General features: G+C 42.6%; 2 protein-coding genes across 4 annotated transcripts in view; one reads left to right on the forward strand and one right to left on the reverse strand.

Annotated features, from left to right (window-relative positions):
• The window catches only part of ZDHHC3 (zinc finger DHHC-type palmitoyltransferase 3), a 94,801-nt gene extending 83,815 nt beyond the window's left edge, over window positions 1-10,986 (reverse strand). Inside the window, exon 1 of the mRNA XM_053260325.1 lies at window positions 10,897-10,986. The gene's annotated coding sequence lies outside the window, so the exon portion shown is untranslated. The remainder of the gene's footprint in view (window positions 1-10,896) is intronic.
• On the forward strand, window positions 5,112-19,524 carry CLEC3B (C-type lectin domain family 3 member B). 3 transcript variants are annotated; one of them, XM_053260330.1, is made up of 3 exons: window positions 5,112-5,343; window positions 14,957-15,055; window positions 17,739-19,524. In XM_053260330.1, exons 1-3 carry the CDS (start codon window positions 5,241-5,243, stop codon window positions 18,137-18,139), a joined length of 603 nt encoding a protein of 200 aa, XP_053116305.1. In that variant the 5' UTR covers window positions 5,112-5,240; the 3' UTR covers window positions 18,140-19,524. The 3 variants fall into 3 exon arrangements, with proteins under 3 accessions (XP_053116305.1, XP_053116307.1, XP_053116306.1); XM_053260332.1 differs by lacking the exon at window positions 5,112-5,343 and adding an exon at window positions 12,923-12,943; XM_053260331.1 differs by lacking the exon at window positions 5,112-5,343 and adding an exon at window positions 13,052-13,444.
• Window positions 19,525-23,395: the final 3,871 nt, after the last annotated feature.

The following is a 23,395-nucleotide window of genomic DNA, read 5'->3' on the forward strand; positions in this document are numbered from 1 at the left end:
TAAGGGGAAATAAGAAATAGCCTAAACAGTAGTTTAAAATACTTTGCTTTATGTACTGACTGTAGAAATATTTTCTAAACCAAACCGTGATATACAGCAGTGTTGCTCAACCACCGGACTGGTGCCAATCTGCAAGGTGTTGGGTACTGGTCCGTGAGGCATCACTAATAAAAATTACACACACACACACACACACACACCCCAAAAAGCAAATTCAGGCTGGCAAGGGCTCTCCAGAGCTCACTTCCATGCAGCCCTTGCTGCTGGATAATGTTCATTTCGCTTCCTCAAAATGAACATTATCCAGCACCAAGGGCTGCCCGAAATTAGTTTGGCAGGGGTGGGGTTGGGGGCAAGGCGGGAGACCCCCTTACTAACTGCTGTTCCAGGAAACTGTGCACGAATAATGTACCGGTCCATGACTCCAAAAACATTGAGAAACACTGATCTACAGTGCAGATCAGCAAGCCTTATCTGTGAGCAGCAGTTGTCTTGTTTATCTTATGGAAATATTTGCTACTGTTGCAAAAGGTGCAACATGTTCGAAGTATCTTGTTAGTGAGTCCCAAATGGCATCTTTCATGTTCTCTCATCAGAGATCATTTTAATTGGTATTCCAGTAATTCCTTCATTAAGAGCGACATGTGAAGTGGGCTGAGGGTGTTAATGGGAAAACCATAACTCCATTTGGAATGTGTGTCTGACAGACCCACAAATCACCGAGATTGCTCTCGAAGGGCCATTTCACACATGTGGAAGTACCACTTTATTTCCTGAAATGATGAATGTAGTGTGTCAGCAGGAAGCCTATGTGGAGAGCTGGTCTTGTGGTAAAGGTAAAGTGTGCCGTCGAGTCAATTTCGACTCCTGGCATCCACAGAGCCCTGTAGTTTTCTTTGGTAGAATACAGGAGGGGTTTACCGTTGCCTCCTCCCGCACAGTGTGAGATTATGCCTTTCAGCATCTTCCGGTATCGCTGCTGCCCGATATAGGTGTTTCCCATAGTCTGGGAAACATACCAGCGGGGATTCGAACCAGCAACCTTCTGCTTGTTAGTCAAGCATTGTGGTAACAAGCATGAATTGTCCCCTTTGCTAAACAGGTTCTGCCCTGGTTTGCATTTGAATTAGAGACGACATGTGTGAGAACTGTAAGATATTTCCTTTAGGGGATGAAGCTGCTCTGGCAAAAGCATCTGCATGCTTCCCTCCCTGGCATCTCCAAGCTTGGGTTGAGAGAGACTCCTGCCTGCAATCTTGGTTAAGTGTAGACTGAGCTAAATGGACCAATAGTCTGACTTGGTGTAAGGCAGCTTCCTATGTTCCTATGAGCGGATGCAATGTAATTCCCATAGCCTTTTTGCAACCACTATGAGTGTGGGTATTTTAATGGCCACATATAACCTGGCATGTGTCCTTTCATTTGTATGTTACTTCAGGTAAAAGCAGACAAGCATGAGCTAAAGGATATACTAGAAATTTGCTAGCACCACAATGCATATATAAAGCAGCTCTAAACATATGGTGGATAGGAAACCCTCTACAAAGGATTAGTTTGAACTTAATCTTCATAACAATTTAGCTGGACAATTGCTCTGCTCTATCAGACTGAAGTCCATCTGTTTTCCCCCAATGACATGCTGGACAACTCCAGTATTTCACAAGCAGGACATGATGGTATTGATGGCCATCCTGTTATTATGTGTTCTTAGTCAGTACCATACAAATATCTGCGAATAGACCTAACCTCCATTTGTCTAATCCCCGTCTTAAATAAGTATGATCCGGTGACCATCACTACATCATGGGGCAGTTAATTCCATAGCTTAATTATGCATTGTGTGAAGAACTACCTACCTATCTTACTGTATCTTCTTTTCATCCACAATATTGATGAGAATACCGGCAGTTGACCTGCTTCCACCAAATTCTTTCTGAGGCAGGAAAAGATGCATGAATTCCTTCATGACCTAATTATTTAATAGTTTTTGCTGGAATATGGAATATGGTAATTGGAAAACCATACCTGGCAATGTACCCCTTCTACAGTGCCTTTTCTGACTTTTCAAAACTAAAGTGTGTATGCTCCTACTTAATGACTTGGCAATACCTGCAAATTTCCTAGAATGGCTTTCAAAAATGTCTGTGATCTCACTGCTTTTTGTTGTGTTTGTTTTGTTTTGGTTTTGCCCAGTTGGGCATTATGTCTGTCTTGTTCCATGTCCTGAAATTCATCTTTTTGTGTTGTTGATTCTACAGTATTCAGCAGCACCTCTGCAAGTCCAATGTTCCTTTACAGATGCACTAATCTGGGTTTGTAAATAGCCATTCTCCTAGTTGCCCATGGCAAGTAAGAACTGCTTCTAGGGTTGGAGGAGGGACTGTAATTTGTTGTTAGAGCACAGGCTTTGCACACAGAAGTTTCCAAGCTCAATCTCTTGCATTTTCAGGGATTGTTGGGAAAGATCCCTGCTTAAATCCCCGAGGAGTTGCTGCTAGTCAGTGCAGACAATACTGACCTAGAAGGGCGGTGGGATCCTAGATCATCTGCTTTGCATGCAGAAGGCCCTAAGTTCAATCCCTGGCAGATCTAGGTAGGACTGGGAAAGACTCCTGCCTGAAACCCCGTGGACTCGGTACATGGTGGCTTCCTTTATAATGGTCTGACTGAGTATTTAAATGTACCTGGAGCCCTGCCAGGCGGCCATTTTACTTTGGAAGGGCAGATGTGCATTCACATATTGTCCAGATTTATGTCGAAGGCCCTGAGAGCTATTGGGGAGCATTCTATACACAATTCGGGTTTTCATTGTGCATTGAAGCTTAGCCTGGTTTATGTCTAGAGTAAAAAAATCCACTTTTTGCATCAGGTTTTTGGGCAAATTCAAAATATTTGATATGTGCTGTAACTCGCAGTATTTCATCCCTCTTAATATTGTGGTAAAGCCTGCTGTCTGGGAAAGGCCCAGCTTTTTAAAATCAGGTTCTCTTCTCCTCCCCTCTTTTTGGCTGTTGCAAGTGCCACAAATTATAAGCAAGCAAGCAAAACATTTTGTGGGCTAGGAAATTGCAGACTTACTTGTGCAATGTAAATATGAGGAAAAGGCTCAGAAAACAACAAGCAAAAAGTCAAACAGGACCAGTAAAAAAAAAAAATTATTTAGAGAAATAATGCTTGCAAACTAATGAGGAAACCTTTGAGCTATATGGAACTCTCTTTCAAGCTAGATGTTTAAGAAAGGGTGAGATATGTTTTTGGCAGAGGGTATGGTAGAAGCCCACTCTGAGGTTTGGTACAGTCTTAGCGTGGTAATGGAGAAAGCTATCTGCATACTAAAGTAGGTTCCTGACCATCAAGTGAGGCAGAACTCAGGTTTGCCTTGGTCAAGAAATGGTTAATAGGGTTTGTAAGTTGCCTTGTTGCTAATTGCAAGTTGTAAAATCATAAATTTGCTGACCTGGCTGGAATGTGAAAGGAGGCCTCTTTCCCTTGTATCTCCTGATAGCCAAGCCTGTTAATTGAACACTTTCAAGGACACAACATCTGGCTTGGGTAGGCGGAGAGATAGTTTGGCTTATCAATGTGTAGAGTAGAAATGCTCCATTGTACTAGAGGAATGTTGTCTAATTAGCAATGATTATAATATTTGTAATATGACAGTAAAGTGATGCTGACCAATGAAGATTGTATCCACTGAATGTAATTAAAATGAGTATAAGTACTGGAACTGAAATGTAATCTGGTATCTCGGGCTTTGAAATCTATTTTCACCAAGATCTAATTGTCAACAATAAATCTGCTTTTCTCAACTGCTGGTGTCATCCTTCACTTGAGCTCGGGCTGGGGAATTCTGCTACACAAGTGCCTTTATTTTTAAACCCATACTTACTTTTGAGGCAAAAAACTTTGTCAATTCATCAGCTGGGGATAAAATATGAGCATCAGAGCAGCATAAAACAAGTGCAACAGAAATAGAATAATATTTATGCTGATAATGCAAGCTGTATAGAGATAATATTGACATGTATATTGACAATCAAATCAAATAAAATAAATAAATGTAATGCAATACGTTGTGCAGAGGTAGTGATAGAGCACATGTATTTCAAGCAGGAGGTTCCATATTCAGTCCCTGACATCTGTAGTTTAAGAAGCTCCCCTATCCCAGAGATAAGACAGATTTTTGTCTTGAGACCTTGGAGAGTTGTTGCCTGCCAGAAGAGACCAGATCAGATGGACCAATAGTCTAAGGCAGCTTCATGTTCTCATATGTTCAATATGCAAATTAGCCACTGGCATCTGGATCATGTATCTCCAGTGTGAACCTCATTACTCAACAACTTGCATATCCCAGTCTAATGTGCACTAAGCTCTTATGCTGCATTCCCTAGATTTTTTTAGCTGCCTGTGCAAATGCCCAAATCAATGACCAGTCCAATGCTTCGAGATCCTCTATGGCCAATAATAAAACAGCAACATTCCATCAACTTATTTGAATCTACAGAAATTAATTTAATAGACACACTGGGTTGTAGCCAAGGCTTCTTTTTTTGAACTACACATCAAAATGCTAGGTTAGAGCTTTAATTACCAGCACAGTGACAAATAGGATCAGGCCACTGGACTGAAGCTGCCACTTTTTGTGTTGGAGCTCCGGTGCCTTTAACAACTGTGAGGCAGACAGAATATCAACATAGGCAGTTCTCCCTGTCAATTCCTCTCCATGGTGGGACATACAGCAATTATTGAATGTTCCTTGCATTCAGCAAAACTTCTGTCAGAGAGAAAAAGATGGTGGCTGCCATGATGAGGAAAATTACTCAAAGTAGTCCCACTGAAATAAAAACAAGTTTTTCAATAGGACCACTCTGAGTTATATTCATCCTGGTAGCCAATAATGACTATGTTGGAGCTGGAAGCCTCCGTGCATCCATGGGAAGTAAACATGTTTATTCTTGGTTATTTTATTCTTGTAATTTTAAATGAAACCTAGGAAACAAAATAAACTTCATAACCAATCCCCCGCCCAATATTTGTGCGACAGTCTGAAAGCCCTTCAGATACTGGATCTCTTCCAGCACTCTGTAATATAAGTTGCAGTCACTGGAATGCTAGGGAAGAATCTGGAAGAGTTTCTTGGCCAGACATTTTTGGTTAAAGCCCATGTTAAGAAGGCTGGCTCAGGTTGAGATCAAATCCACTTCATCTCCACTCCCTCTGAGAACAGCAGCAGTAGCAGAATGGAGTTGCGAGGACTTTGTCTTCTTATGTGCCTTTATTGTATGGCACAGATGACAACTCAGCAGAACGCCAAACCCAAGAAAAAGCCAGCCGTCAGGCAAGGTAAGGGATGGGTCCAAGGAAGATGATTAAGTAACTGGGTTTGTGACTTCCCCATTTTCAATGGAGGGTTTTTGAAAACTATTTTCACTTAACATTGAGAGTTACAGCCAATCTATGTTAACAGTGCATATAATCTTCACTTTAATCCATTGCTGTTATCAGGCTGTAATATTTTATACACACAGCCCTTGCTTCTGCTTGAAAAATAAGATGGAATTCTCTGAACAACATACTCCCTGATCACAATAGCTGTAAGTGAGTTTTTTCTCTGTGTGTATCTATGTATGTAGACTAACAAATAAAGCCTGCATTCTGAGTGCACTCTGCTCAAATTCTGGAGGTATGCTGAATGCATACAATTATTTATTATTGTACCACAGATTTTATATATAGAGAGAGAGAGAGAGAGAAAGAGAGAGAGAGAGAGATGCAGTTTGCATGGCAAAAGAAATGACAATTGAAAAGCAAGGCACCAGCAATAGCCTCTGGGAGAGACTCTATTCTGGGTTGAACAGGGGTAATTGCTCTCCTGCTCCTACATACAAGAGAGTCACTCACCATTTTAAAAGGTGCCTCTTTGCTCAGTTATGAAGCTTGCCCAAAGAGGCAATGGAGTTCCCACATACCATTATTCTGTCCCATGTGCAACTCAGTTTGCTCTGTGCTAGAATACTGGGTATTAATTTTATGAAGTAAACTTCAAGCATCCGGTTTTTAGTTTTAGGAACAAACTTGTCCCATCTTCAGTACATCAGTGTGCTTGAGCTCTGTGTGTACCAAGCTTCAGGATTCAAGCTTGTTGGGTATTCTTCCCAACAACAAACATGTAAGATAAATTGTAAAATGACTATTTTTAATTTTTTAAAAATCTTGCAACACCACAAAACACAGATAAAACAATACAATACTTACAACATGATACATAAATATAATTTGAGAGAGAGAGAGAGAGTTTCAAGTTTATGGTCTTGGACTGCTAGGGTTGCCATGTCCCCTGGAATTTAGGGTAGCCCCCAGATTTTGGCTCCTCTACCCGGCTGCTAAATTCTACCCGGATTTACACGGATTTCAGATGCACTGCCCAGATTGCCTGGATTTTACTCTGGATCTGATCACATGGGAGGGCAGAGAAGGAAGGGAAAGTATACAAATATGTCCAATAAATTAAATGCAAATCAATTGCTGCATAATTTGCATAATATGCAAATTAGGCCACCCAGATTTTGAAAGCTTTAATATGGCAACCCTATTTATAGCATGCATATATGCAAGAGATTTTTCTGGAATAACAATATTGCCTGCACTTTGCACATGCAAAGTGCAAGCTAAATCTATATTATTAATTCCTGTAGATGGACCAGGGGGAATGCATGGGGATGTGGCAAGCCACGCTCCCGCTGAAGCCGCGACCAATGGTGGGCCCAGAGGGGGAGACTGCCGGCCAGGAGAAGGAGGCGGGAGGCAGGAGTGGGGAGAAATAATGGTGGTGGCGGGTGGCGGCCCCATGAGAGAGCATGGTGGTAGCACGCCCTGGCAGAGGAGGTGGGTGGGCAGACAGGCAAAAATGGTGGGGAGGGAGGGAGCCCAGTGGGGAGAGAAAGCGCTGCCAGGGGGCAGGGAGAGAAAGCTGTTGATGGCAGGAGGAGGACGGAGAACGACTGGAGTAGAAGGGAGGGGGGAAGTGGCGGGGAGAGAAAGCGGCAGAGCCTGGCTGGGCAGAGACAAACTAGCGGTGCAGATGCACCGGGTCTGCTAGTGTATTAATAATAATCCTTCATAAATCACAGAATGCTAAAGTAGGAAAGGACTAGTGTTCCTTCTAACTAAGATTCCCGGATGCTGTTGACTACAATTTCCATAAACCCCAAGCAAAACCCATTGCAGCTAGGGATTCTGGGAGTTGTAGTCATCAACATCTGGGCATCCCTGTTAGAGGGAACCCTGGAAGGGACCTTGGAAGTCTTCTAGTCCAACCTTCTACAGTGCAGGAAAGTGCTATAGCATCCCTGACAGATGACTGTTGAGCCTCTGTTTGACTTGTGACTGTTGCTGGCGTCCATCATGCTTCTTTTTAGATTGTGAGCCCTTTGCGGAGAAGGATCCTTCTTATTTATTATTTCTCTTTGTAAACCGCTTTGGAAACTTTTGTTGAAAAGTGGCATATAAATATTTGTCATTGAATTTGAAAACCTTTCATGAAGGACATCTCACCACTATGCAAGGCAAATTCTTCCACTGCCAAATTGTTCTTTTTATAACCTTTTAATAACATGTATTCTAGAAGTAGCAGATGGGCTCAGTTGCCTTTTGTATGGGTTCTGAGCCATCCTATAAGTATACACTAAAAAAAGTGACACTGACACTGGATTAAGTGATACAAGTCACTCAAGTATTCTTTTTAAAATGTATACGTCAGTTCTCTGGCTGTTGCCCTGGATCACGTAAAACCTTTGTCTATAGAAATCTGGATTCTTGTATCAAGTTTGATCGTGAAGCTTTATAGTTTTGAAGAGGATTACAGTTACGAGAAACAAGAAGAAATTGTAATTGTACTCAAGAAATAGGCGAACATATCAAACATTAATACAGCTGATTACATATTTAGTTTCTTAAATTGACCACTTTTGAGAACGTTTATCAGATGCAAAAAGCAATGAACAGAAATGTGCACCCTATCTGAGATACTAGGTTTTCATGTGCAAAGAGTCTTTTCACAGGAGAGCTCTCGGCAATGTGGCCATTGTCCCATCTGCAATCTGGTGGTCTAATCCAGCAAAACTGGCACCAGCTGATTCACACTGCATGTGCAATTTAGTCCATTCTTAACTCTTCTGTGCACTCTGTGTGTGTTGTGCACTTCTCTCCTATGCTGACATGTGCATCTAACCAGGCTATGTTAAAGGGGGTGTACCACAGCGCAACTAACCCATTACATGTGGACAGGATATTTCAGTATTCTAGCTGAATCAGGTCTTGCAGGAGTATTGCACAACAGAAAAGACAATGCTAAGGCACTGTTTTTCAGACCATGTGGAAAGACCTTCAGATCCCAACAAGGAGGTGTTCATGCATTCCTTTACACATAGGCATGCACAGGCACACATTGCATAATATGACCAGGGTTTCCAGTGCATCGACCATTTGCACCAACTATCCTAATGACCACTAGGGGCACTGGGAGTAGAGATAGTGAGTCAGGGTCTCCCTAACTGTTCTACCTGTCTCTACTCTATGACCCTTGATCTGACTCTCCCTCACTTCCTGTGCTGAGTCACACAGTCCTTCTTTTCCTCTTAGAGAATAGATGGAAACATCTGTCTCCTTCCTTACCTATTCATTATGTCAGAGGCGTAACTAGGGAAAACGGTGCCCGGGGCAAGCACTGAAATTGCGCCCCCCCCGCCACGCTCCTTCCCCCCGGCCGCCCCCGGAAATATGGAAATGTGTCACAGCCATAGTCAAATGTGGGTTGTGGGCTGCATCCGTGCAAGTATACTGGGACAGGAAAAAGGAAACATGAGGCTACAAGGCTCTTTAGAAATATATATTTTAAAGAAATGTCTTGCATACCAACAGCCTAAGTTTGCAGTCCTCATGGCCAGAAAATAAATGCTTTTAAACATAGTAATAGGTTTTGTGTCCCAAAATGGAAAAGACAAGACAGGTATTCTAGTCTTTTCCATCATAGATATTCTAGTCTATTCAAGATTTATGCTTATATTATAATAGAGACTTAAATTATAATAGACATATATTCTAGTCTATCATAGATATTCTATGTTTATTAATTCTATAATAATGTCTATTTGTAGCACACTTTACGTTGGTTGTATTCCTGGGAAACTCAATAGCCACATTCAGCCACCATTATTTGAGCCATGATCTCCTCCTCTTTCTGCTTCCCTCTCATACACAGTCTTAATAAATAACCTCCTGGTTTAATTAAATCACCGTTTGCCTATGCACCTGAACAGCAAAACTGAGGTTTGGGCCCTTCATATACCAGAATTGCAAACCACACTGTGTGATCCTAGTTTGGAGGGCTCACTCAGCAGTTTATTGGATGTAAGCTGTGAATGTGAATGCGAATGCATCCAATTGGATTGAACGTAAGGGCAAGTTATGGTTTGATTACGTAGGAAGCTGTCTACAGAGTCAGATATTGGTCCACCTAGCTCACTATTGCCCACACTGACTGGCAGCAGCTCTCCAAGGTTTCAGGCAGGAGTTTCTCCCAGCCCTACCTGGAGGTAGGGATTGAACCTGGGATCTTCTGCATGTTATTTGCAATTACATCTGACTTGCTTGAAATAAAAACACAGGCAAATCAAAAAGATCATGAATAAGTAGGGGTGAGATTTTTCTTTGTTTTAAAAAAACCTTCCCAATTTCCTCTTATTTTTAAAACTCTCTCAAAGGAAAATATAAGTTTTATATGTAAAACAAAATACACATTGAATGAAAAACCGTGATTAACTTTTTAAAAACTATTAAGTATGTAATTAGAAGGATTCCATTACATTAAGATACCAATTTCTTTAAAGCCAGAAATAATACCTACTGAAACTTATTTAAACAAGGAGAGAAAAAGGCATGTTATCTTCCCTAACAAAGATTAAAATCAATTTAATTGGTTCTCCACTGCCTTGACATGATTCTCGCTGTGAGTCAAGCAACCAAAAAGGGAAATTAATATTGCAGCTGTTAATCAAGTGATATTTGTGCACTCTATCTTATTAAAGCTACAGGGGCAGAAAGAAAAACTTCCCATTGCTGCTTTTTGAACCAATTTGTTCACACTGTATTAAATGGGATTTCCCGCCCCCCCTTCAAAAATATAGATGCTGTACTTATGTTTTGGAGACAGAACATCTACAATATGCACCAAATGAACAAGGCTGAAAATGTTGTAGACTGTATGTTGCTAATAAAAATCTGCTATAAAGAATAAACCTAGTATTAATCCAGACAGACTGAACATTATTCAAAAATTATATTAATGAGTTCCAAATTAAATTTGCCACCCCACGCCCCATGCTAAGGGATGATCCAGAAGTTGTAATTATTAGCAGAGCTGCAAAGATCTTGTGTACTAGTCTACTAGTTTCCTTTTGCAATCCCACCTCTGCAAAAGGAAACTCATGCATGCAAGCCAGGAGAGCAACTTGTGGCTCCACTTGCATTGCATGAGTTTTCTTTTGCAGAGGTGGGATTGCAAAAGGAAACTCGGGCAATGCAAGTGGAGCCACAAGTCGCTCTCCTGGCTTGCATTGCGTGAGTTTCCTTTTGCAATCCCACCGGGACTCACACAATGCAAGCCAGAAACACAATGCAAGCCAGAAACACATTGCAAGCCAGAAACTCACACAATGCAAGCCAGGAGAGCGCCACTGGCTCCACTTGCAGGCAGCTACCCTCGGTTTGGGGGGGGGGGTGAAGCCTGCTATGCAAAGCACAGAAGAGCTAAAAGGAGGACGTTATGCAAGGGAGTAGGGGGATTCTCTCACACACAACACACACGGGGGAGAGAGAGATTTGAGCAATGAAACTTACTTTGTTAATGCACAACAGAAGAATAAAAGGCAGCCAGAGGGCAGTGTGGTGGGCAAACGGCAGGCAGAGTCAGAGAACGTCCCCAGCAGCAGCTGCTCTCTCAACTAAACCAAGCTACTCCACTCGTGCATGCAGCAAGCAGGGAGGGAGGAACTGAGACAACCAGCATGGTGGGCATGTGTTCTCCGGCAGCCAATGGGAGCTCCCGCCCGCCGGAGAGCTCCTTAATGACCCAAAAAAAAAAAAAAAATCACAAAAAAAAATTTTTTTTGCCAAAGGCAGGGAATTGGCGGGGGCACTTTTTGGCGCCCCCTCCCAAGTGGCGCCTGGGGCATGTGCCCCCCCTATCGTTACGCCCCTGCATTATGTAGTCCTTTAGATTAGGTTTAGGCTTTCCTATCCAAGTGTACTTAATCAATAAATACTTAGTATTTAGTTCTACAAGAATATCCATGTGTTTTCTCTAAATAGCTGCAACAACTAAGCCATCCTCTGCTACCTACTCTGTAACTGGAGTGTGTGCTCGTTCCTTGTGCTCTGCTGTTTTTACCTACTGGGGGTAGAAATTAACAACTTCCAGCAGTTCCTAAGATCTGCTTGGGGATTACAACATGAAGTCAGAAAGAGCTTACATACTCCTTACCAGTATAGCCAGCAATACCAGTGCAGGACTTCAGGGTGAGAAGTAAGGGGAAGTTAGCAGAGGATGTCTAGGCCTCTGGACTGAAGCTTCCTGCGCTGAGAGAAGCAGTGAGCCTCCTTAGATGGGGATGGCAACTTACTTTAAGATAAACTTACTTTTAAAAAAAGTAAGTTTACACATTCAGTTCTAGCAGAGAATAGTCACCACTTGGTAACTTTTCCTTATAATTACTTTGTGGTTATGCTCAATATTATTTATTTATTGAATTTCTAGACCGCCCCATCCAAAGCCTCTGGGCAGTGCACAAGTTTAAAAACACAAAACAAACACTGCTTAAAACAATATTAAAACCATTTTAAAATAGTTCAGAATCATTTAAAACCAATTAAAAATACATAAAAACAATACGAGACCCTTTGCACGGTCCTATCTATGCTAAACAAGGATTTGAAGCACCAAAAAAACAAAAAGCCTTGTGGCACCTTAAAGACTGGTTATATTTGAAACCAGTCCATGATATGGTTAAGTATAACTTTTGCACATTAGGAACAGCCTAGAGAAACATCTTCCTGCCAACCAGTGATCACATACACCACAATCACACTAAAATAAAATAAGCACTGGTCACTGCAATAGCTATATACATATCCCAGAGACAAATAATGGATAGTTTATACAAAACAGAGCTAATATTGTGATGAATGATTCCTTTCAGTAGAGCTCTATAAAGAAGACACTTCCCCAGAATATGTTTGGATTAGAGGAAACCAAAGTAATAATAATGACTAGTGCAACTTTAGTGGAGCTCATTAAAGTTAATTGAGAAAAGACTAGGGTAGTCTCCTCATGCTTTTCGATTTACTCAAGACACGTTTAATTCTCTCACTATGTATGTTTCATGGGAACAATTACCAAACCAAAAAAGCCTACAAAAATGAAAAGGTTGAGAATAAAACAATGCAATCGCATTTGGACAATCCAAACTAACCATCAGGAATAACAGATTATTATTTAACAAGATGGCCAGGTTTGAGGATATTTGGTTCCCATTTCTGACTACATTTGGAAAATGGGTTTCTATGCTGTATGTTCACCATTACTGTTCATTTATACATATACCAGTAAAGATACCTGGGTAAGTTCCAGGCTACCTTTCCTCCTAGATCTTTTTTATAGGTTAGTTGTTTTGCAGTTGAAACCAATTAACTGGCTTCAGTGTTTGCTCTACATCAGGGATTCTCAACGTTGGGTCCCCAGATGTTACTGGACTTCAACTCCCATAATCCCCAACTAAAGGCCATTGGGGCTGGGGATTATGGGAATTGAAGTCCAATAACACCTGGGGATCCAATGTTGAGAATCTCTGCTCTACACAACTAAATATTAATGAGAGGTTAAAATGAAGTGAGGACCAGGAATTGAAGTGCTAGTTAACTGGTGCCTACCGACTTACCTCTCTCTCATCATGAGATAAAAGATTGTTAGCCTTTATATGACTATTGTATAACCACCAGGGGCGTAACTACAATTAGGCAGGGGGAGGCCGTTGTCTCCGGGGCCCCCGCCTTGGGGGGCCCCTCAGAGGCTCTCTCCCACCCGATCTTCCCTTTGAAGTCATTTAAAAAAATTCTCCTCCTTGTTCTGGCGCTATTTCCTTGTTGTTTGTCTCCGCGAGTCCACCCTTGGAGGGGCCCCTCAGAGGCTCTCCCCACCCAGCTCCTACCCGATCTTCCCTTTGAAGTCATTTAAAAAAATTCTCCTCCTTGTTCTGGCGCTATTTCCTTGTTGTTTGTCTCCACTTGTCCACCCTTGGAGGGGCCCCTCAGAGGCTCTCCCCAAGGTGTTATCTATACCTTGCAACTAGTTGGGATAGTTAGCAGAGACATCGGGCCAGAGGAAGGAGAGGTAAGCGGTGATGGGGGGGGCATTTAAGAATCTTGTCTCAGGGCCCACTCCAACCTAGTTACGCCCCTGATAACCACCATGGGTGGGATGGAGTTCAAAAGCTAGCATAGTCAGTGGTTTGAAAGTGACATTTGGTGGTGACCCATAGCAGAGAAACAAGAGTTGACTCCTGCAAGCCAACTTGCAGGAATAACATTTTCCTGGGGGGTTGCTGCAACAGCAGCTAATGCACTTGGGCCATACACATAGCCACCAGAGAAATTCAACTGTGGTTTTCAGAACTAAACAAACTCCTGATATTACCACTAACTGGACTCATCTAGAAGCAACAGGAAAACCAGCTCAGCAACCCTGGCCTGGAGCTGCTCAGCAAAAGAAGAGAAAGCAGCCAGGGGCTGCTCTTACATTTGGAGCCCACCATAGAAGAAATCTCATCCCTGCAACTGTTGTCAGGTTCCTTCTAGCGACCATGTTCCTGGGGGCTTTTGCAACAGGCCTGCTGCGGCTTTAAGAACCAATCCCAGCCATAGCCAGAAACCTGATTGTTTTGTTTTCTTTGGTTGTATGTAAATTGCATTGAATATGAAGAGAGAGAACATAAGAACAGCCCTGCTGGATCTGGATCAGACCCAAGGCCCATCCAGTCCAGCATCCTGTTTCACACAGTAGCCCATCAGATGCCCTTGAGAAGCCCACAGGCAAGAGGCGAGAACATGCACCTTTCTCTTGCTGTTGCTCCTCTGCAACTGATATTTAGAGGCATCTTGCATCTGAGGCTGGAGGTGGCCTATAGCCACCAGACTAGTAGCCATTGATAGACCTGTCCTCCAGGAATTTGGCCAAGTCCCTTTTAAAGCCATCCAAGCTAGTGGAAATCACCACATCCCGTGGCAGAGAATTTTAGGCTTACCACCTTTTCTACTGAGCTGTGTAGAAGTGGCATGCTTCTACAGCTGAAACAGCAGGTGAGGCCTTTCATGGGATGTTGAGCAACATTACCTGCCAACTCCATGTGCTAAACACTAGGAAGCTGCCATATACTGAGTCAGACCATTGGTCTATCTAGGTCAGTGTTGTCTTCACAGACTGGCAGCGGCTTCTCCAAGGTTGCAGGCAGGAATCTCTCTCAGCCCTATCTTGGAGATGCCAGGGAGGGAACTTGGAACCTTCTGCTCTTCCCAGAGCGGCTCCATCCCCTAAGGGGAATATCTTACAGTGCTCATACTTCTAGTCTCCCTTTCATATGCAACCAGGTTGGACCCTGCTTAGCTAAGGGGACATGTCATGCTTGCTACCACAAGACCAGCTCTCCTCACAAGACCAGCTCTCCTCACACCTCACATAAACACTCCTTATGACAAGTATGCATAATGCACTGTTTTTTTCATTCTGTTCAGTGTCTCATTTATTGCATTACCAATGGGAAAGGGAGTTTGGATTCCATTCATAAATGTAATTGCACTCATTAGTTGAAGGCAGACACAATCATTTAACTCTTTATCTGTTCAACAGATGCTGTAAGCCTCAAAATGATTGAAGACCTTAAGATGCAGCTAGAGAATATCTCCCAGGAGGTGGCTCTTCTAAAGGAAAAGCAAGCACTTCAAACAGGTATAGGAGTCACCAGTCATCACTTTCACATCTGTCACAGCTGCAGGCTTATCTAAAGAGGCTTATCCTATATGGGGCAAGTGGGACAAGTTTACCCCACAATGAGGGGCAGAACGGTATTGTGAGTGACCATGAGAAACCTAATTTCAAAGGTCCAATCAGCTCTGAGGTTCATTCAGCAGCTCTGGACAAGTCAGCCTAACCTAGTTCACATGATTATCGTCAGACTGGAAAAATGCTGCTCTTTGAAGGAAGGGTAAATATGAACATAATCAGATAAGAAATATGTGATGATAAATGATTTTGGTTTTTATGGGTAGTTATTTTAATTTGAACTTGTATATGTTTTAAATTTCTTGGTTTGTTTTAATGTTGTAAACCACCTAGAGACTTTGGTAGTGGGCGGTATACAAATATGCTAAATAAACAAACAAACCTGTCAGGGGAATAGTTCCAAATGCATGTTCTGCCATGACATTCATTGGATAGTCCTAGGCAAGTCACTGCCTGCAACAAATGGCATTTTGGGGTCAAAAAACAGCATAGAGGCAAAAGCTTCAACTGCCTCTCCACCCTCACTGTGATCCTGGTCTGGATTAGGGGTTCCCACAAAAACCTCTAATCTCCAAACAAAAACAAGAGACTATGGCGACTGCAACAAATATTTATATACTGTTCTTCAATAAATGTACTCAAAGCAGCTTACATGGAAAAATAAATAAAAAATAAAGAAGATGGTTTCAGAGGTGCACCTGGGTAATTTTGGAGCCTGGACCTAAAGGCCTTTGGAGCCTCCCCCAGTTTGGAGGCCCCCTACACACACACACACACACACACACACACAATTTTTTAAATGTGGTTTCTTGAGGGCACACACAGCAACTGAACTCACAAGAATGTAAGAATATAAAATCGGTATATTTATGCAAATAAGCATTAGCAGAAACACAACTTAACATATTCCCATCTCACATATTTCTTTTCCCACTCCCTCCTCTGTCTCTAAAGCAGAGGTCACTCTCGGCTGCCTGGCACAGTGGCAGGCCAGCACCACCCAGGACAGACTAAGGAGGATTTGGAGGCCCTGGACTTCGACCCAGAAGTCCAGGGATAAGAGCATCTCTGGATGGTTCCCTGTTCCCAAAGGACTCACAATCTAAAAAGAAACATACCAGCAACCACCACTGGATGGCTGCTGTGCCAAGGTTAGATAGGGACAGTTGCTCTTCCCCTGCTAAGTACAAGGGAATAACCACTTCAAAAGGTGCCTTTGTTAAGTTAGGAGGGGTTGCTAACTAAAGAGAGACAATGATGTGTTTAACATCTCACCTGCTTTTATGAGGTTCAAACAAAATGCTGATGTATTGGAAAGAAGTTCCTAGGAAATAAATATCTGTGTGATTGAGCAGAGAGTGTGTGCAAACCACGTTCTCTTCTTTTGCGCAATCCTAGTGCAAATTCCTCATGGCAAGATATAGTTGGGGGCTGGGGTGTAACTATAATAGGGCAAGGGGAGACAGTAGTCTGGGGGCCCACTGCCTTGTGGGGGGGCCCCAGAGGCAAGTCCCCCAGCCGCACACCTGCCCGGGCTTCATTCAGTTGGATTCATCCTCCAAAATTGATGTGAGTGTTAAGATCTGGAGCTACCAGAACAGCATGTCTTTCTCTAGTACCATTAAATCGCTTGCATCATCCACAATTTACAAAACCATTTTAAGAATAATTTAGGATGATGTTCTATTGTGGTTATTTAAATATATAAATAAATTTTACTGTGCTTTTTGTTACCACTATTCAGCCTCATTTAAGATTTCTTTACTTCATGAGCTGAGCTTCAGTGGGGGGGGGGGGACCATTTTAAAATCTTGGCTCTGGGCCCACTCCAACCTTGCTACGCCCCTGGTTGGGGAAATGCTTGCGTTGGAATATTGTCAGTTTTGTCACACTCGTAGGAGAAGCTGACAATGCAGTCTTTTTTGATGCGGATGGCTTTGTTGAAGAAGGAGATTTCACAGGAAGGGGAAAAGAGCACTCCATGAATTGGTAGGAACATGACTTCAAGTCAAGGGGGATACAAAGCATTACTTGTATTCCTTATTTTGTTGAGTAAAAGCTAGTTTGGAGTATCTACATTTGTTCTGCCTCTAAAAATATATACAACATGGGTAGAAGTAGTTGCATTGCTTGTCACCAGTGATGGTACAGGAATTAGCCAATAAGTGCCTGTCCCATTCATTCTTGCAGTGGAAGCCCTAAACTGGGGAAGTGGGGAGAACTGTATGTTCCAAACAAAGAAATAAGTGATTGCATTGTTGGGAAAAGGTAATTTCCGTGCCCAGAAGCACTGTCTTCGGGAGAGACACCTGATCCTCTGCAGCAACAGCTGTGTGTTGTGTTTATTAAAAAGTTATTGTGTTTATTATTTATATAGTGCCTTTTCAGACAAAGAACCCCCACATCTATCCAGCTAAACTGCTGAAATGTAAGCCTGGATTCCTTGCCAATGCCCATTCACATACTGTAGAATGAAAGTCTGTGATTTGACTATTGCAAGTATACTTTGGCAAGTCTAATGGGAATGTGCAAGAAATGACTTCCTAGCAGATACATGTCACAGGTCTAGTACGACATCATCCAATCACAATGTTCCTTTACTGATGACACATTCTTTCTCCTTTACTAGTTTGTCTGAAAGGCACCAAAGTCAACCTCAAGTGTTTCCTCGCCTTTTCCAATGCAAAGACCTATCACGAGGCCAGTGAGGACTGCATTTCTCAAGGTGGCACCCTCGCCACCCCTCAAACAGGGGATGAGAACGATGCTCTCTACGACTACATGAGGAAGAGTATTGGGCCCGAAATGGAAATCTGGCTTGGCATTAATGACCTGGCCTCTGAAGGAAGGTGGGTGGACATGACAAGCAGAAGCATCACCTACAAGAATTGGGAAACAGAGATCACCACCCAGCCAGACGGCGGGAAGCTGGAAAACTGTGCAGCTTTGTCCGGAGTTGCTGTTGGCAAGTGGTTTGACAAGAGATGCAGGGACCAGTTGCCATATGTGTGCCAGTTCATGATTGTTTAATAGTAGGTCTCCTAGTGTGGAAGAGGCAAGACATTTGGGGCACCGGGAATAGAGCTTTGAGTGTGCTTGTGTGTAAATATATACATATGTGTACATCTGCAAAGGATGTGTGCGTATGTATATAGACACACACAATCTCTTGGTAATGGATTAGAATGACTTACATCTATGCTGAATTTTAATTAGCTGAAAGCTACACCCAACTTGTTAATAGCTGCATTATTCGCTCTAAGATACGAGTTACAGATATATATTTTTACACCCAGATTTTATTAGGATGGCTTCATTGTCTGAGCAACATTCAAACTTTGCCAAGACAATATGACACTTAAGACTCATTAAGTTTGTCCTTGCATGTCATTTTCTTGCAGCCCCCTTTTTTCTTCTTGCCGATTGCACCAAATTAAACCACCTTTTGCTGATTTGTTCTTATTATCAGCTATTGGACTGAAAATGTGTTGGTGTTTTATCATTGCCTGCTTTCATTTCATGTTACACCTGCCTTATTGCCGAATAATTAGCCCACATCAATTGATTTAGCACCTTTTAATCACTGACATTAGAGGTAAGCAGAGCTGTCTCAGCCTCATCTATAACACTGCACACTGCTGGTGTAAAGAGGGAAAGCAAGAGAGAAGCCAACAAGCAATTTTGTTATTTTGTGTAAAAAAACAAAACCCAAAAAATATTGCATCCGCTGGCAGGGAGTACTACAGCTGTGTGCTACAGTAACCTCCTTCTGGTCACATCCAACTGAAATGCAGACATTGGAGAAGGAATAGCAGGAAGGGGGAGCAGAAGATCTAACAGCAAGAGATTCTATCATGTTGTGAAGGGTTACTACAGCTCCAGTCTTCCCCCAAGTAATCTAAACTGTAGTAAAGTGGGAAGATGCTCATATTTCTGTAGGGGTTGGATGTAGTGAATGCCTTCCCAAGACAACAGAGCCAGCAGAGTGCCTCCCTGCCCCAGGAACATGAGTGCATCAGGCAACCTGATTCAGAATTTAGCCCTTTCTAACAGGGCTTGCTCATTTGCACACCTTGGTCACTTGCCCACATAGTGGAGAAAGCTCCTGTTCATTGTAAAGGATGTGTGTGCAGACTAGCTTTCTCCATTTAAATGAGAGGGGAAGATGTGTGTAATGTATATCAATTACCAGTGTTTGGAACAGATCATTCAACTGAGACTAGTTTTCTTCAAAAATCCACTGGAAAAATTCCTGAAATGGCTACTTTGACCTGACAGTGTACAAGTATTTTTCATATTTTTATAGCAGGTGGGCTAGGTTAGAAGAAAGTAGAAGTGCTTGTGTCTGAGATTATCACTGCCAAATTTTCTGTTGAACAAATTACCATAGAATAAAGACATATGGCTTGTGACAAGAGTGATGTCCATCTCTTTTAATGGCATGTTTTCTTTTCCAAGTAGTAAAACATTCTTCAGAGTAATCCAGAATTCAGCTTGCCAGAAAAGATAATGGCATAAAGAGCCCAACTGCAACATGTTTACTTTACTAGCCATGCTTCACACCTGAGTTACATGGGAGGCTTAAGTTGAGGATATTGACTTAAATGAGGATGAGTAGCAGGTCTCACAATCCTATTACATACCTGCCAGCATGTCCCTATTTTCTCATTCACCTGAGGATTTCACTCCCTCACATCAGATCTTCAGAGAGAGAGAGATCCCTAAGGTGCCTTCAGACCTCAGCTCTCCTCTCTTTCTAATCTATGTCTCTGTTTTAAGGGGCAAACTTCCATTTTCTTTGCACAGGTCCACCTTGTTGGAGTTCCAGCGCATTGCCTGTTTGAACCCGAATGACCACTAGGGGCATTGTGAGTAGAGATAGTGAATAAGGGTCTTCCTAGCTGTTCTGCTTGTCTCTACTCTATGACCCCTGATATGACTCTTCAGGTATTTCCTGTGCTGAGTCAGAAATCCCTTCCTTTCCTCTTAGAGAGCAGATGGAAACATCTCTCTCTCTCCCTACCTATTCATTATGTAGTTCTTTTAGATTAAGGATTAGGTCTTTCCTATTCAAAGGTGTACTTCACCAGTAAATCTGCTTAGTATTTTATTCTACAAGAATCTCCACGTGTCTTCTCTAAATAGCTGCAACAACTAAACTCTGCAAACTACTCTGTAACTGGAGTGGGTAGCTTCATTAGTGCTCCGCTAATTAACTGAGGAATAAAAATTACAACCCCCAACACACCTTTCACTAGCCCCCTTCCCTTTTCTGGAGAAGGTGAAATGGGTCGCCTTCCCCACACACTGATGGCTTTCCTGATTCCAGACATTCCAGAAACATCTCTGTATCCAGATACCATCTTCTAACAATTAACTCCCATTTTGGAATATGAGTTGCTGCTTTTCTTTTTGTCACCTCACTGTGATGAGAATGATTTAATTCTCCAGGATCAAAACAATTGACTCATGACCCAGAACTGAGATGTTCAACTTGTATAAAACCACAGCAATCAGGAGACGAGATAGAGCAATGATGATTAGAAATGTGATCTTAAATTATTAATATGTTTCAAAGCATGGTTTACTTGTGGGAACGTGTGTTAAAATTGGAAAGTGCTGGGAAGTACTACAGCGCTGAGTTGCAGTAGACTCTTCCTAAAGGGCAGATCTGGTATTACAACTTCTTATTCTAATCTCCCCCTCTGAAGCACTCTTCATTCTAATTGTCCCCCTCTGAGAGGGACAGCTTCCAAGATTTGGTAAATCACAAGCAGGGGTGTAGCTATAATTGAGCAGATGGGTTCAAAGAACTCGGGCCGCCCAGCTCCTGAGGGCCCCCCAGCTCCACCCCTCCCTATTTACTTCATTCTCTCCCTCACTCCTAGGGGCCGCCTGGGAGATGGGTGAACATGGGCCCCCTCTTCTCTAGCTACGCCCCTGATCACAAGACAATGGGGCTGTTCTCACAAGCAGCCAAGAGTGGGCTAAGGCAGCCAAACCCGCTCTTGGCTGCTCGTGAGAAGTAGCGAGAAGCAAGCAGCTGCCAGCGCTGCGGCAAACCCACCTGTGGAGCCCACAGTTTTAAAAATGGCGAAGGGAGCCCTGTTTTTTCCATTGTCTGCCAACCCCGGCTGCTTGTAGCTGAGGCTGTCAGACTGCAGAGCTTCTGGCTGGTGACAGGGGATACCCACAATGCACTGCACACTTGCACAGTGCATTATGGGAGTTCTAGGGGGTGGAACAACATTTTCCAGCCCCTGACTCTCCGTACCGCCGGAGGTAGTGGAGGATAATCTGGGTGCATGATCTGCACACCCAGCACCCTCCATGGATCGTCTCCGGGGAAGATAAGGTAATGAAACCTTTCTCCCCGCTGGCCTACCATGCCCTTCTCACAAATCGTGAGAAAGGGCTCAAGGAAATCTAACTTCTAAAATGGCAGGGGGTATGCTATTTTTGGCTAATCCACTCATTGATCCAGGCCAGCTTTTGAATGGTGCTTTAGTTACTTGTATTCCAGTCCTGGAGTAGAGGCAGGACTAACAAACAGCCAGCTGCAAGAGCACTGAAGGCAGACTGCACTTCCCTCTCTGTAAATAATATCTGTCTCATTAAACCATTAGTATTCCTGATTCAACTGCACGGTCTTGTCCTTGCACACCACAACTCTTTCCTCTGGATTCCACAGGGGGCAAAACAAAAATTGCTGCTCTGAGATCCAGATTTACACACTATTCAGATGGACAATTTTCTTCAACGGGTTGTAGTAGAAGCATGCACAATTAAATAATTTTCAAAATATGATCTTCTCACATACAGTCCCAACACGCTGTCACATTTACATGTCATACATGTCAACATGTTTACTGTCTCACAGCACCTTGCTTTCAAGATACTAACATTTTCAGGATGTCATCATTCAGTAGGAGCAGGCAAAACTGAGATCTAGTTCTGAAGATAGACAAACTGGCAAAAGTGGCATGTGAGATGCTCAAAATGGCAGGGGACAAATTTGATATGCACCTGCAACCTGTAAAAATGTTAGAAGTTATTATGATAGCCACAGAAAGGACTAACTGAGCACCAAAAATAGATGTCATCACTGGGACATCTCTACACATTGCAGATGTGTTTAAGTCCAGTGAAAATAGATGGGGAAAGGAAGTTGCAAGTAATAATTGTAAAGCCCTCATTGGTTTCAGGGGGAAACAACAACTATCTGGACTGGGGTAAACAGGAAGGGGCAGTGAAAGGGTTCTGTCCCATGGAATTCACAATTGTGGACACATTTTCCTTAATTATTATAATTAATTTAGTTTGCAATATCTGGATTACTGGACTATTTCAGCAAAGCTAAAGATGTTTAAAATGTATGAGCTTTGTATGTAAAATCATAGAATCTTGTTTCAGAATCTATTGATTTCTAAATCACTAGTCATTAATCTGCCAATTGGTACTTATGCTTATATGTCTGTTATGTAACTTGGCATGGGCCAGCTCTGTGTTACCATGTTGCATAGCAATGACAACAGCTGTGGGAGCAAATTAAAGCAACATTGGGATTCTGGAAGCAAATTGTTTGAACACAAAGAATGCATATTCTCATTGGAACGATAATCAAAGCTACTTCTAATCCAACCAGTGAAGTGTGGAAAGTGTTTTTTATGACTTCAATATGTCCTAAAAAAATACTGGCTTTAAAAGACTTCTTCTCCATCAGCCTGTTTGACTCCAAAATGTCAAAGCTGAACATAAGAAGCTACCCAATACTGAGTTAGACCATTAGTCCATCTAGCTCAGCATTGTTGACAATGGCTGACATACAGAGCAACGAAGCACCAGTGTAGAGAGAGGAACAGGCTAACAGGCAGACATAGAACATAGGAAACTGCCATATACTGAGTCAGACCATTGGTCTATCTAGCTCAGTATTGTCTTCACAGACTGGCAGCGGCTTCTCCAAGGTTGCAGGCAGGAATCTCTCTCAGCCCTCTCTTGGAGAAGCCAGGGAGGGAACTTGGAACCTAGATGCTTTTCCCAGAGCGGCTTCATCCCCTGAGGGGAATATCTTGCAGTGCTCACATATCAAGTCTCCCATTAATATGCAACCAGGGCAGACCCTGCTTAGCTATGGGGACATGTCATGCTTTCTACCACAAGACCAGCTCTCCTCTCCATGACCTCAGGGACATATTTTCAGCTGGCACAGGCTTCCTGGGGGTGAGCAGGTTGTGAACAATTGTCCTTTCCTCATTGGGAAGTGCTGTTAGCAGGGGTGTATCT

The sequence above is a fragment of the Hemicordylus capensis genome, chromosome 6, assembly GCF_027244095.1.
Source record: "Hemicordylus capensis ecotype Gifberg chromosome 6, rHemCap1.1.pri, whole genome shotgun sequence".
In the NCBI taxonomy this organism is placed as follows: Eukaryota; Metazoa; Chordata; class Lepidosauria; order Squamata; family Cordylidae; genus Hemicordylus; species Hemicordylus capensis.

Excerpts from the sequence above, each read along its gene's own strand:
- CLEC3B (XM_053260330.1), top strand. The coding sequence starts at position 5,241 with ATGGAGTTGCGAGGACTTTGTCTTCTTATGTGCCTTTATTGTATGGCA. Across the intron at positions 5,344-14,956 it reads AAAGCCAGCCGTCAGGCAAG|ATGCTGTAAGCCTCAAAATG; the intron begins GTAAGGGATGGG and ends TCTGTTCAACAG. Across the intron at positions 15,056-17,738 it reads AAAGCAAGCACTTCAAACAG|TTTGTCTGAAAGGCACCAAA; the intron begins GTATAGGAGTCA and ends CTCCTTTACTAG.